At 41.8% G+C, this 13472-nt stretch overlaps 1 protein-coding gene across 3 annotated transcripts in view; it reads right to left on the bottom strand.

Moving 5' to 3' along the window:
- Positions 1-13472, bottom strand: part of znf536 (zinc finger protein 536) — a 294307-nt gene that overhangs the window by 77470 nt on the left and 203365 nt on the right. For all 3 annotated transcript variants that reach the window (XM_055231159.1, XM_033985229.2, XM_055231162.1), the window contains one exon: positions 3030-3230. In XM_055231159.1, coding sequence (XP_055087134.1) covers positions 3030-3230 — 201 coding nt within the window. The remainder of the gene's footprint in view (positions 1-3029; positions 3231-13472) is intronic.

Raw genomic sequence — 13472 nt, 5'->3', positions numbered from 1 at the left:
TTGCCATTCACGTGTTTGTTGTCCTCTGTGTGGTCTAATTGTGACTTTAACCTGGATAGTCAGTGGGGCGTTCGTAGCTCGCAGAGAGTGTCGGAACTTTGGCCGCCATCCACTGTCCACATCATTACTCTTGACTGCTGCCTTAACCTCCAAGCAACAAACAAGGGACGACAAATAGGTACGCATTTGGAGACTTTTTTGTTTTTTTGTGTCGAGGTTCAAAAAACAGCGCAAAAAATTAAGATCTACCGGGGTTTATCATCATCGTACCCCTAAACGTCGGACAGTCGGGCTTTGTTTTGGCTCAAAAGTTATTGAGAGTTAGCGAGTGTGAAATTGCCCTCTGAGTGATGTCATTGGAGGACACTGAACCCTTGTTGTGTTAATTAGAGCTCAATGAAATGATGACTCGGGAAAAAGAAGAGAAAAAAAAAATTAAAGAGGCGGACGTAACAATGGCCTTAAGCCTTGATGAGGGAGACTGTTAGGGGGTGCTACTTGTGAATTGGTTTATTTATTCATTTTTATGTGCAATTAAAGAACGGGGATGGGTGGAGGGGAAGAGGGGAGGGGGGAAGGAGTGTGGAAAACCGAAGCGGATTTGGAGATGTAGGTGAGAATGCGAGTGAGTGTGCCGATGGACTGGGATCACTGACTTCTTATGCTTATTTCCAGGACACTGCGATACTGTGAATGGGAAACTGTGACCATCTGTGCAGCACGTTCAAGAGGAGATCGGAAGAAGCAGGATTCTGACTGCGTAGTATGTGCTCACTGAAATTTGGTACAGTTTTGAGATGTTTTTATTGATTGTTTTGAGGAAAGTTCGAAAAAAAAAAAAAAAAGACATATATGTAAAGATGTCGGGTTTTGATTCTAAACGATTTTGAAAAATGGTTATACTGAGTAGCTGGGTAGTTACGAGATCACCAAAATCTGATTAATATCTGATTTCTAGACCTTTAAAGTTACTAATTCTGCATAATTTTACAGTGTTTATGTGATACAATACGATTTCTAAACCTCAACCTTCTATATATACTGGAAAAAACAATAGATGTGCATTTACGTCAATTAAGTAAGTATGGATTAGCTTGAAATATTAGTTTGATTTGATCACGAACAAACTAAGCTACATTAGCAATCATTAAAGGTGCTCTATGTAACTTTTCTGGTGGTTTTGTCACACTGCTCGTCTCCATGGAGATTGTGTTGCTTTGAATTTCGCTTTCTCCATGGTGACAGTAGCATTAGCAGGTCAAGTTATAGGTGAGATCTGTGGGATATCACTCTCAGTAAGAATGCATGGTTGCCAAGGTAACTTTAAAGGGCAGGTATTACGCTATTTTCTGATCTGATGTTATAATGTTTGTTTTTCATCATCAAGGAACATACCAGGAGTTGTATTTTGTTTCATTCACACATGTTTACCCGACATGTTTAGGCTGAGTTCTTCTCTCAAACCAAAAGCAAAGCACTCTGTTCCACCTTGTGATGTCATGTGGTAATACAGGAAGTGCTCCAAGAGATAACGATACTATAATATGGCTTAAAGATTATAAGAATCCATTTTGCATAGTATAGGTAGGACCTTTAACCAACAGAAACACCTTAAATTTAATAATGCAAGATGAATTTAATGCCATACTGTGGAAAATTCCAGGCAAAGAAATGAAATCTGTATGGAGACAAGAAGGTGGCAGGCGCTCCAACCACAAAAGTTACTTATAGTGCACCTTTAAGCATGATTTACTAACCTTTACTTTTAACATCATTCCGTCCCGTTCAATAACAGTGTATGCAGATCACACATATTGTACTATTTGTAAACTGTCGACATTTCTGAACAATTTTATCTCGGGATCCATGTTTGCGTGTTGATCTCAGTTAGAATGTATGCAAATGAGGGTCTTCTCTACAATAACAAATGCTGAATTCATCAGGTACAAAGCTAATATGCAATCAATTAATCTGCGAGAGATCCATCATATCAGGAGGCACGCACCCCTCAATATGCGATTAGGCCAGTGCTCATACAGCTATGTATCAGTCAGCCCCAGAAGGGATGTCACTACACGCGCTAAAGTACATTTTGCATGAAGTACAATAAATGTTTCACCAATGGATTACGGGCAGACATGGGTACTCAGTTGGGTTTAGTTTTAGTCAACTTACTTTTTTAATGAAATAGCAATTAGTAGAGTAGTTTTCGAACAGGATACTTTTTGTACTTTAGTGGTACATGTATTTGACAGTGTAGAAGTACTCTTAAAATTTCAGTTTTTAGTTTTTTTTTTACTATTCCCATTGTGAGTAACCAGTGGGAAATGCGTAATGTTGATAATATGAAATGATTTGAATATTTTAGTTTCTTGCAGCACTCTTTCAGATATAATTTTGTTTTTCTCTCATTTGTGTATTAGACAATAGACAAATATTAGACATATTTTAATGTTCTGCTCTTTCTATTACTTTAACAGTTATAAATGACATGTTACATCCAGTTACTTCTACAAGTAGTCTTACTTTCCACAAATAATGTTTAGTTAGTTTGATCTTCTACCTGTGTAGTATTATTTTGAAATAACAGTACTGCTTGGATGAGTGGCAAAAATGTATTTGTAAAATGTGTGTGACTATAAAGTACAATGTTTGCACTAAATAGTAATTACACTACACCACAATGGTGTTTTAGATGGTACCATATATTGAGAGACACAAGACAGACAACAATTAGCGTAGATATATATTTACTGCAAAAATTACTTTTATCCCAATTGTGTGTGTGTGTGTGTGGGTGTGTGTGTGTGTGTGTATATATATATATATATATATATATATATATATATATATATATAATTTTGTTTTTTTTTGACTGTGTTTTTTTACTTTTTTTTGTAATGGAGCCTACCAGAGTGACAGGGATTACACAGTCAATCAACAGTACATTTTTTGGATAAACTAACCATCCTTGATTACCATCCTATATTTGGCCTTGTTGAAAACTTTGACATTATGTGTGAACTGACCTGTATGTATCCGTAGATGGACTTTGAGGTGATGTGAGGTGCGGAAGGACTTCCCACAATAGGGGCAATCCTTGGAGGACGATCCCAGGCCGCGCTCACGATGCTGGGGCACTACGACCGCTGAGTTTGGGGCGTTGTTGGCAGGAACCATGGTGGGGGGCTGAGCGTTCCCTGCCGCCTTCGCCAGGTCCTCCCCAACATCTGGAGAAGAAACAAGAGAAAGAAAATGGAAGGTGTTGTCAGTGTCACTTCGAACTTGCCAACGCATCGCCTATTCCTGCATCGTTCGAATATGCAAATTTGTATCAAAGGCTTTGCTATATTTCGACCTGACAGGAACGCTGACAGTTCAGAAGCTTTTCAAAATTCCCAAACATTCCGGTCTTGCGTACTACCCGATACACTCCTCCCATTTTGGCTTTTTATCACCCGTATTTGAGAGTCGCAGTGAAAAAATTAACAATGCGAAAATCAGACAGGAGGAAGAAAGAGTGCGGAGCTCGGAATCGGCTGTGTCAGCATTGCGGGATCTCCTCACATCTTGTCGGCGCGACCCGATTTTGACAGGTAGTTGTCAGAGATGTGATAGGGTGATAACGGTTTGACCCCGCCCCCTCCATTCTGACAGGAATTTGAAAAAAGAAACAGAAAAATGATGACAAGGAGGTTAGCGCAACTGCTATCAACGTAATTGTCGGAATGTGTAGCTAAAGATGACAACTTGGGAATGTGTTGATGAAGGTACAATCAAGGATGAGGCCAGGATCATTTGGTTGTATGTGATGGTCTCGTGTGCGGTTTAAGGTCGGGACAGGTTGGGTGATTTATATACTATACTTTATAAATTGAACTGTATAATTTAATGTATGTATGATTTTCAGAAATGCTTGGTAAATATATTGAATACAAAGAGAATGTCTGCAGTGGTAATGATTGCTTTGATTGGTGTCACAATAGTTCATCGTCATGCCAAGTGCCAGGGAACTGTCAAGTCAGATTTAACTGAAGTAGAAATGATATCGATGCACACACTGCCAAGGGGACAGGCTTACGAAGTCGGCAGCTTTCTAAGCAGTCAATATTGTAATAAAAGAAGGGATTCAAAGGTCCACCAAAAACTTAAACGAACACACGCACCCAAAACCCAACTAATATTTGATCCTAAAACACAAGAACGGGACACACACTCTGTAATCTGATGTGACAAGACATTTAAGGAAATACCAAACACCAGGCACCGGTAATTTGACCAGAACTGAACAAGCAGCTTGGATGAGCAGCAAAACGTCTTCACTCCTACAACTTTTTGTCCAGTTGACAGATTTGAATTTTTCTTTTACTATGAATCATACTTGGACGACCGAGGCATTACACAGACAGTACTATTACTGTATATTTTGTTACAGGAAATGTCGAATCCTCATGATAATCATTATGTAAATATATTTAAAATATAGGCAAAAAAAATCTTGATTCTGCATTTCTGGAGTGAATCCCCCCCGTGCTCATCCAATAGGCTTGTTCTGTTCTGACAGGACACTGATAAGTCACTGCCTTATATCTTATACTTTGCTTGGCATTGTAGATTTTCCACGTAATCATTTAGAATGCATTTGTATTCCTAGCTGTAGTGCATGATTTGATATGTCCATATGCCCCATGTTAGCTGCACGGGTAAAAATTCAAATCAAAATTCACGAACCCCTCTTTGGCAGGGCAACGGCACAATAAGCAGCATTTTTAACAGTAGCCTAATCTTTTCTTTTCTGTGGCTAACCCGGCCTATCCGCCCCTCCTCTGCCCGTCACTCAAATGGGGTTTACAGAATGGAAAGGCCCAAGTCAGCAAGTCCTCTTCCACATTGACACTAAACACACGGCTCCATTCACAGCGCCGCTATCAGCCTGAAGTCTATTTATCACAACTCAAACTGAAAGGCAACCGAAATATAAGTCCAGGACAATGCACACATACTAAATACCAGCTGCTTCTACTTGGCCTTGGCAACTGCACTTTCATTTAGTAAGCGGCCGAGTCTGGGACGAGCCCATGAACGCTTTGGGTGTAAAAGCAGATGTTAAACTGTGCATCGCGGCCTGTAAAATTACCTCTTTGTACGGTTTCAATCAGAAGGTGATGGAACGCACAAAGAAGAGGAGGAAGGACATAGCAGGGAAAGAGGAAATAGTCATATTAACTATTTCATTTCCAATAACCACATGATGGTATTGAAAAGTATTGTTGCAACAAATAAAATGTCTTACCAAACATCATAACCAAGCTATTTGTTTTCCAAAAGACTAAACACATTTAAAATGTGCTGCATTTGCTCAAATCTAGTCTAATAAAAGATGTGTTGCCTTCCATAGGACGTAGGTGCATATTAAACTAAACATATTGTATGTAAAATATCAAAGGTGAAAATTTAATTTCCTGAATAATTTCACTTCGGCTGCTCCCCATCAGTTCATTTGCATTTTCATTTGAATGCATTTAAAATCCTGCAGACAGCAAATAAATAAATAAAGCGCTACAATTCCCCCAGTGCTGGGTCCAGGGCTGCACCATACTGTCGCCATAGTGGCCTGCTCATAAACATATTTTGAGCAGTCTACTGTACAGATCCCTTTTTGGCAAAGATTCTGGCCATCGTGTAACAGACACTGGCCCACCTGCCCAGCCCAGATGGGGCTAAAATTAAAAAATCCCAAACACGCTTTGGAGGCAGGACAACACAGCACTCTGCCTGTGTCTACTGTCTCTATGTCTCTGTCACCGCAGTGTCTCACATCCACATCCTGTCAGGGGTCACCAGTCTCCTGTTCAGGACCACTCACACTGAGAGGAGGAGAGGGGCTCTGCTGGCACTAACCCGCCTTCAATAATAAATGTGCTCACACATTCTGTCACTGTGCATACACATGCATCGTCTTAGGTGTGCGGCCCTTGTAAACCTGTCTGGAGCGTGCACACTTCTGCACGTGCACGTAGGAGCATGCACGTGCCTGTAACAGCGTGCACGTGCTTGTAGGAGCGTGTATGTGCTTGTAGGAGTGTGCATGTCTCTGTAGCAGCGTGCACATGCCTGTAGCAGTGTGCCTGTAGGAGCATGCACGTGCCTGTGGCTCACACGTGCACGCTCTTGCAGGCACATGCACGTGAGAGGCCCGCACCAGTCCGGTCTGTACTATCAGCCTGCTTGTCTTTAATCAGTTGACTGATCTGCAGCTTTTAATGCGGCTGTTCCAATTACTGTAAAAGTCATCCTGCTCCATATAACCACAAATATTGACACTTTATTGCACAACACATTTATGACATTTTGAAGGTCAGCCGTATATTAGGCGTCATCGTTCACAGCTGGGTGTGTGATGTGTGGGCAGACTCGCCTGTTGACATGCAGCAGTAACTATCCACACTGTATTGATTTCCACTCGCCGGCCCCCATCCTTTTTATGCAAAGAGGATTCACTGTGGGAGACGCGGCGTTAAAGTGATTGTCACAGGTGAGCCACAGGCTGTATTTATACAGGCCCGTAAAGGCCAGACACCATCATTCTGCCTATTTACATTCTTTTATAAAGCGGATATTCCAGTCTGCACCATCTGTGTGCTTTGATTGGATAAATGACATCTTTAACTGTCGCCTCTTTCATTTTTATCTCACCACTTGTGTGAAGAACTGCTTTTAAGTCAAACTGACAAAACAGTTTAAAGTTTGACAGAATGGAGCTTCCCTTATATCAAAGGTAAAACACAAAAAATTACTTAACCAAAACTCTTCTTAAGAGGGAGTTTTAATAGGCCATGCAGGCTTTGATAGAGATACACAGGCTTTCCAAAACGCCCCATGCTGAGTGGACATGTTTTATTTGAGCCAGTCTCTTCTTTAAATGACTCCACACAGATCAGGAGCACAATGACTAAAGCACATCTCTGAATGAAACATTAAAGCCACTACTATTGCCTTCCCCAAACTGCCGTCACGGAGCCCGCTGCTTTCAAAGAGCGTACGTCGATCCCTCACGCGGCGCCCGGGCCCTCTCCTCCCAACATGACAACCACACAAGTGCCACAGTCAAATCACAGAGGGGAGAGACGCGGAGCCATGTATAATTCAGCTGTATCTGATGTGAGAGCAGCTCCTCTCCCCTCTGCTTTTACTGGTGTCAAGGCAGCCTAATGGAACATGCCAGAACAAAGGCCTGCAGATCAGATTGGAGCAGAGTTGAGCAGGCCATCTGGGAGGCAGGCTGAGTATCAGTCACTGTGCCGGCTGTCTGGAGCACTCGCACTCATGTACACACACTCGGCTCACCACAAACAGTGAGTGTGTGTGCGTGTGTGTGTACGCGCGCTTGTGTGTCTTCCTTCGACATGTCACCAGGATCCTGCTAAAGAAGAGAAGACCCATTGCCTCCCCACCTCCCGATCGCCATGGGAATAAGCCACCTGGGCACAGTTGAAATGTTGAAATGATACGCCAGTCTCTGCAAGCATTTTGTCTAGTGCAATATTTAGAAGGCCCGATGAAAGAAAGATTATGATTAATTCAGCTGTGCTATTAAAGTCACAGTGACTTATGGTTTGATATAAGGAATCATAGGAGGATATATTCATAACATTGTCAAATATCATTAATGCACATGCTTATTATTTTTTTATATAAATGTTGATTTTGTTTAATTAATCTTCAAGAAAGCCTGTGACCCTATAATAACTTCAACTTGTAACTCTGAATAACGCACGACCAAACATTTCATTCATACTGAACCAATATTTTCTTAAGAATGATGCAGACTTACACTCAACTAATACCCTGACCCTTCGTTAAGTAGTTACTAAACTCAATTCCTTCTTCATAAACCATTTATCGATTAAAGTGCCCAAAAATTTGTCTTGTCCTTGTATCTATTTTGCATCTAATTCTAGTATTTGCATCTAATTTTAAAGCGATTTACTGTCAGATAATCAGGGAGTGCGCTTAGCATGCTACCTGATGTCAGAACTACACTGATGGCAAAACTCTGCGCTTACAGTTACGGGAGGAATAACTTTGGACGGCTGCACACGGTTTAAAATGAACTAGTTGTAATAATTTTTTAAGACTGTGAAAATCAGGTGCAGCACTTTTATGTCTTTGTTTATGCTTTACTTAGGCTAATTAGGGTGTAGCCATTATAAAGTTGGACGGTGCAAGCCTATATCTGTTAAATAAAGTAATATTCTTGAAGTTGGTTTGGGATGACAAATTCCCTCCTATTTTTACACCCTCACCCGCACCACAGAGGTTAAACTATATAGGCTAGTGCTGTAAATCAGGCCAGTGAAAGTTTTATCTTTAACATTTAATGCAGTGAACTACTTCAGTGTCCATTTAACAGTGGTCCCAAAAGGATAATACTGCCTCGATATGAGCTTCTAAGAAATGGCCCATTTTTGCTTTCAGATAACCCAGTCCCCTAATACACATGAGTACTTTATATGTTTTGGGGTAGTTCATTTTTTAGATAATTCTATTTAAATTAGCATCATATTTACCACTCACAAAGTTGACTCTTGTGAGCTTTAAGTCATGTTATAACGCTGTTACCTCCTCAAAAACATACCTGGAGTTGTTTTTTGTTTCATTCACACGTTTGAGTAACCCTTTGTTATTAGTCTGTGTACTTCTCCAAGGCTCAAAATGCTCTGTTCCACCTTGTGATGTCATGACGTGGTAGTTTTCAAGACCTTTTGTTCAGTAGAGATCGACAATCCCAGCGCTGAAATCATCCTAATGATTCTAGCGAAGTTGTATGGAGTTTAAAAACACAGTGGAGCACTTCCTGTATTCGATGACATCACCAGGTGGGACAGAGTGTTTTCTGTTTGAGAGAAGAACTCAGCCTAAATATGCAGGGTTTGTGCATTAAACGTATGTGAATGAAATAAAATACAACTCTAATGATGTTTTTGATGAGAAAACAACATTATAACATAGATCAGAAAATGGTGTAATATGGGCGCTTTAATATGTTAGTTATTTTATTATGGAATTACAAGATGGATTTGCGTTTTAGACAAAATATGATGAGTTTTGTGACTGACACCTGACCTGAGTTTACTTGGGTGGCACATTGGCTGAGAAAAACAGTGCTTACAGCCAGAAGGTTTAGGGTTTGATTCCTATCTGGCCCTTTCAGTCACCGTATTCTCCCTGGGTACCACGGTTTCGTTGTTTCATTTCGAACCACAATTAAACATGAACAAGAGTCTTATACACAAGCTAGAACTTCCTGACTGGATTTCAAGATGGGGCAAATGCAGTGATGGGTTAAAAGATGGGTCAAATACCGTGTACCTCAAACTTAAAGGCGCGTTAAGAAACTTTTCTCATCTGATCTACCGCTTGCTTCTCGCCGTAGAGCCGTTAACGCATTATCTTCTGCAGTACGTCATTAACGACCATGGAGATAAGGAAGTAACGCCACTAGGTCAAGTTAAGTTACAGGTCAGATCTGTGGAGAGGCAAGTCTTTTTTGAGGTTGTAGGAGCTTGTAGACATGAGCCAAATCAAATGATCTAATAGACACAACCCAACAAACTAATTTCAGTGTAACCAACAATGGCATATTTACTTGGTATTCGACTTAGAGAGCCTCGTGTTCCATCAGGCTCTACATTAAGACCACACCCATTACCCATTAGTAGGAAAAAAATAATAGAACTGTATCCACAACATCGTATTCTCAACATCACAAATAAACAGCAAAGTCGATGGCTATGCTTTTGTGTGACAGCGGCCCAGTTCCTTAATGGTGCTCTCTCAATCACACTTTGCACTCTAAACGTGGTGCGGTTTTGATTGGTATGATATCACTTTCAGGAAATAAAAGTGGGGAGGGAGGGGCACGGGCGGGTATTTAGCACAATGCGGGGACTACAATCTGTATACACGAACTCAAAACGGGGATCTGCCTCTCTTGAGTACACGAGAATCAAGTCCCGTTCTTATAAGCATGATTGAAAGTTCAGATATGGGTCATAATAAGGTTAAAATTGGGGCAAGTAGTGACTATGGTTAAAGTGGAGTATGTAACTTCATGTAGAGAGTCCACCGAGTGCTTATATCCGTGGAGACGTTAATGCTTTGCTGTACTGCGTCACAGCAAGGAGACAAGTAGGTGACGCCGCTAGGCAAGTGACAGGTAAGGTCTATGGAGAGGTGAACGTAGCTCACAGAAGTAATGCATGCTTTTGTGCGCAACATAAACACCTGTAATTGTATCAATGCAAGATGGATAAGTTATACTGTGGAGCATTCAAGGCAAAGACACATCTCCGTAGGGACAAGTAAGCGCCATTAAGTTACATAGTGCATCTTTAAGTGTTAGGGAAATGATCGTAAGTCCCCAAGAAGCACGGAAACCCAACATGAGCTTGTGTGTGTGTGTGTGAGAAAGAGAGAGAGAGAGGGAGAGAAAAAAAAAAAAAAAATCGTATATCAGTCATAAAAACACAAGATGTTTTGCTTCTTGCCCCAGCCATTATTCTAATGCGTCACGTGACCTGGAGTCTGAGCAGTGGCCGCTTGTGCAGTACTGATGGTGGGGGTGTCGGGGTGGCGGGGTGGGGTGGGGTCGGCGGCGGCGGAGGAGGAGGAGGAGGAGGCGGCGGCGGCGGCAGCGGTGGGGGTAAGATTGACGGAAACAGTTTGAAAAGAGGAGAGATATTAAGAGCGATTGGGCGAGCGAGAGGAAGGAATAAGAGAGAGAGAAAGGGAGGGAGAGGAGAGGAGGGGGGGAGGAAGAGAAAGGGAGAGAGAGTAAAACGTGATGACATCATTTGAAAGGCATTAGGCTTTTAAAAATGCGCCCGCGGGGACTTGATTTCCTTACAGCGGAGCAACACAACACCATCCGGCCCCTCGCTCGCCCGCCCGCCCTCTTTCTCTATGTCACAGCCCCCCTCCCTCTCTCTCTCTCTCTCCTTCTCTCTCACTCCCTCTCTCCCCCTCTCTCTTTTTTTTTTTTTTTTTTTTTTGATTTGGACCACTGCCATCTTTGTGAGCGTCTGGTTCATGCAAGTTAATCAATTTGAGGTTTAGTTACACTGCTGATGCTAGCATTCCAGCCACTGCAATCTGAACTCGGCAGAATTTATTAACCAAACACCAATTATCATTAAACACCACTGCATTATCCCCCTCCTTTTACTACCTGACAAGGACTACTTAATGAAATTTTAGATTAAAGTTATTTGGTCCGTGATTTACGACTGTGGTGAAAACTGCGAAGGCTCTTGTGGTCTGCAGATGCTTCTTACATTTTGTTTTTTTTAATTTTTTTTTGTTCCTACACGTCGTACACGAGGGGATTGGCGAAACTCTCTAAGGTATTACAACAACCTGGTCTAGACCAAGAGGACGCTAAGAAGCAGGGGGGGAAAACAAAACCTGGGATACCAAAAGTACACTCCGAATCTAACGCTACTTCCTTGACGCTAACACAGCCGAGCAACAAATAGCAGACGAAAGCGCGACGCAAAAATGGAACATAAAACAAAAATCAAGTCAGAAAGGGGGAAGAAATAGCTAGACGAGCGCGGTTGTTTACCCCTGTCGTGGTTGGGAGATGAAAACAGCAGCAGAATGTGTTACATATAAGGCGGTGGGGTAAACAGGGGCACCAGATGTTCTTTGATGTTAATAATGGCATTTATTATTAATATTAATTAGACCGCATTCAGCAATACATTTGGGCCATTTCCAAGTCAATTAAGCAAAATGGCATGCGGGAGATGTTGAAACGACATTTTAAGGCAGGTGTTCTTCGCCGGTCCCCTAATAAAACATTTTCGCAGCTCCTGAAAAACAAGCTATTTTTTGGAGGCGATATTTTTATTTATTTTGGCTTTGTTTTGCCTCTTCCTCTGTGTTGCTGCTGTTTGTACGAGTGGTGTGAAAAGCGTATCTCTAATAAAACATATTGCACATTTTTTTTCCCCCCTTTTTTAATTTTGGATTTGAGTGCATTTATCTAATTAAAACTATACAGTATGTTTTGATTCTGATAATGCGCGTTGAGCTGGTGTCCACGCCCTGGCAAATGCGTTGGCGCCAGGCGGTCCGCTGACGGGGGTGGGGGGGGGGGGTGGGTGTTGAGGGGCAGGGAGGGAGGAGAGAGGGTGAGGAGGGGTAGGGTGGGTTAATCCAGATATGAAATCACCATTAGGACCATCATGTTGATAATGAAGAGAATACTTGGAGGATTAGTGGGGACACAGGGTTGTGAATGACCCACTTCAGCCTGGTGGACTGTACGCTGGTTCCAAAGTCACACATTTTGATTTTTAAATTTTCATTCCGGGTGGGATTTGCTGAATTAATTTGAACAATTGTTATCAGATTTAATTATAACGCACATTTAAAACAGCCAAAGTTTACCAAGTGCCAAACAACAACAACAATAATTGGTTTTGATTTTGGCTGTTTGTTTTTTTTATGCCAGATGCCCTTCCTGTCATATCCTGCCGCGCTAACTGTGACTGGAGTGAGCAAATTTGGGTTAAGAGACTTGCCCATGGACACAATGATAATACACACAGGGGAGGTTTGATCCGGCTACCATCTGGTTTGCAGACATTCATTTTACTACGTCGCCATTGTCTCATTTGTTAATTTCAATGTTGTAATATCTCTTTGCATCTCTTTGCAAAAATCAACTATTCTTAGATTTTTAAAGTTAAGGGAGTTTGAACATCGATCATCTAAATGCTTATGTGTTTTACGTCAGCGTGCAAAGCAGGAATACCAGGAAATTAAACCCACAACCTCTCGTTAAGATTTTGTAGAACTAACTCCTCATTATTCGTATTATTACCATCATCTGCATCCCTAAATCCAACATATTATATTGTCATTATTTCTGTCTCCCATCGCGCGTTACTCCATCATCCCCGCCCCAGTCCAAACCCTGCCAGTCTTTTTATATCAAAAACACACCCATATGGAGATCCAAATCAGCTGCTTTATATGGAAAGCCTGCTATATAAGTGGCCCATTAGGACAGGGGGCACCTGGTGTCATATTTACCAGCAGTCGGGCCAAATCCCATTTGCCAGAGGCCTCGCAGCAGGGAGGGGGGGCTTGTTGGCGTAATCTAAATAATCCCTCGCTATATGTGTAAGGATAAAAGCCCATTCAGTTTCAATGTAGACCTCCGAATAGCATCCTGCCACACCTCTTCCACCGTGTGTGTATGCCAGTGCCTTTGGGTTGGCAGTGGGCCCTTTCCTCTCCTCTCTCCTCTCTCCTCTCTTTTTTTTTTTTTTTTTTCCAAAGCTGCAGCCTTACAATGGTACATTAACAATCTGTGCGTTCATTTATCAGTGTGTGCGATTTGGACTCTCCGTTCATGGCGCGCTGCACTTTTCACGGCGGAAAATTAATGAACAAGGCTC

Source organism: Periophthalmus magnuspinnatus, chromosome 3 (assembly GCF_009829125.3).
Source record: "Periophthalmus magnuspinnatus isolate fPerMag1 chromosome 3, fPerMag1.2.pri, whole genome shotgun sequence".
Taxonomy (NCBI): Eukaryota; Metazoa; Chordata; class Actinopteri; order Gobiiformes; family Gobiidae; genus Periophthalmus; species Periophthalmus magnuspinnatus.
This window is presented reverse-complemented; position numbering and strand designations above follow the sequence as displayed.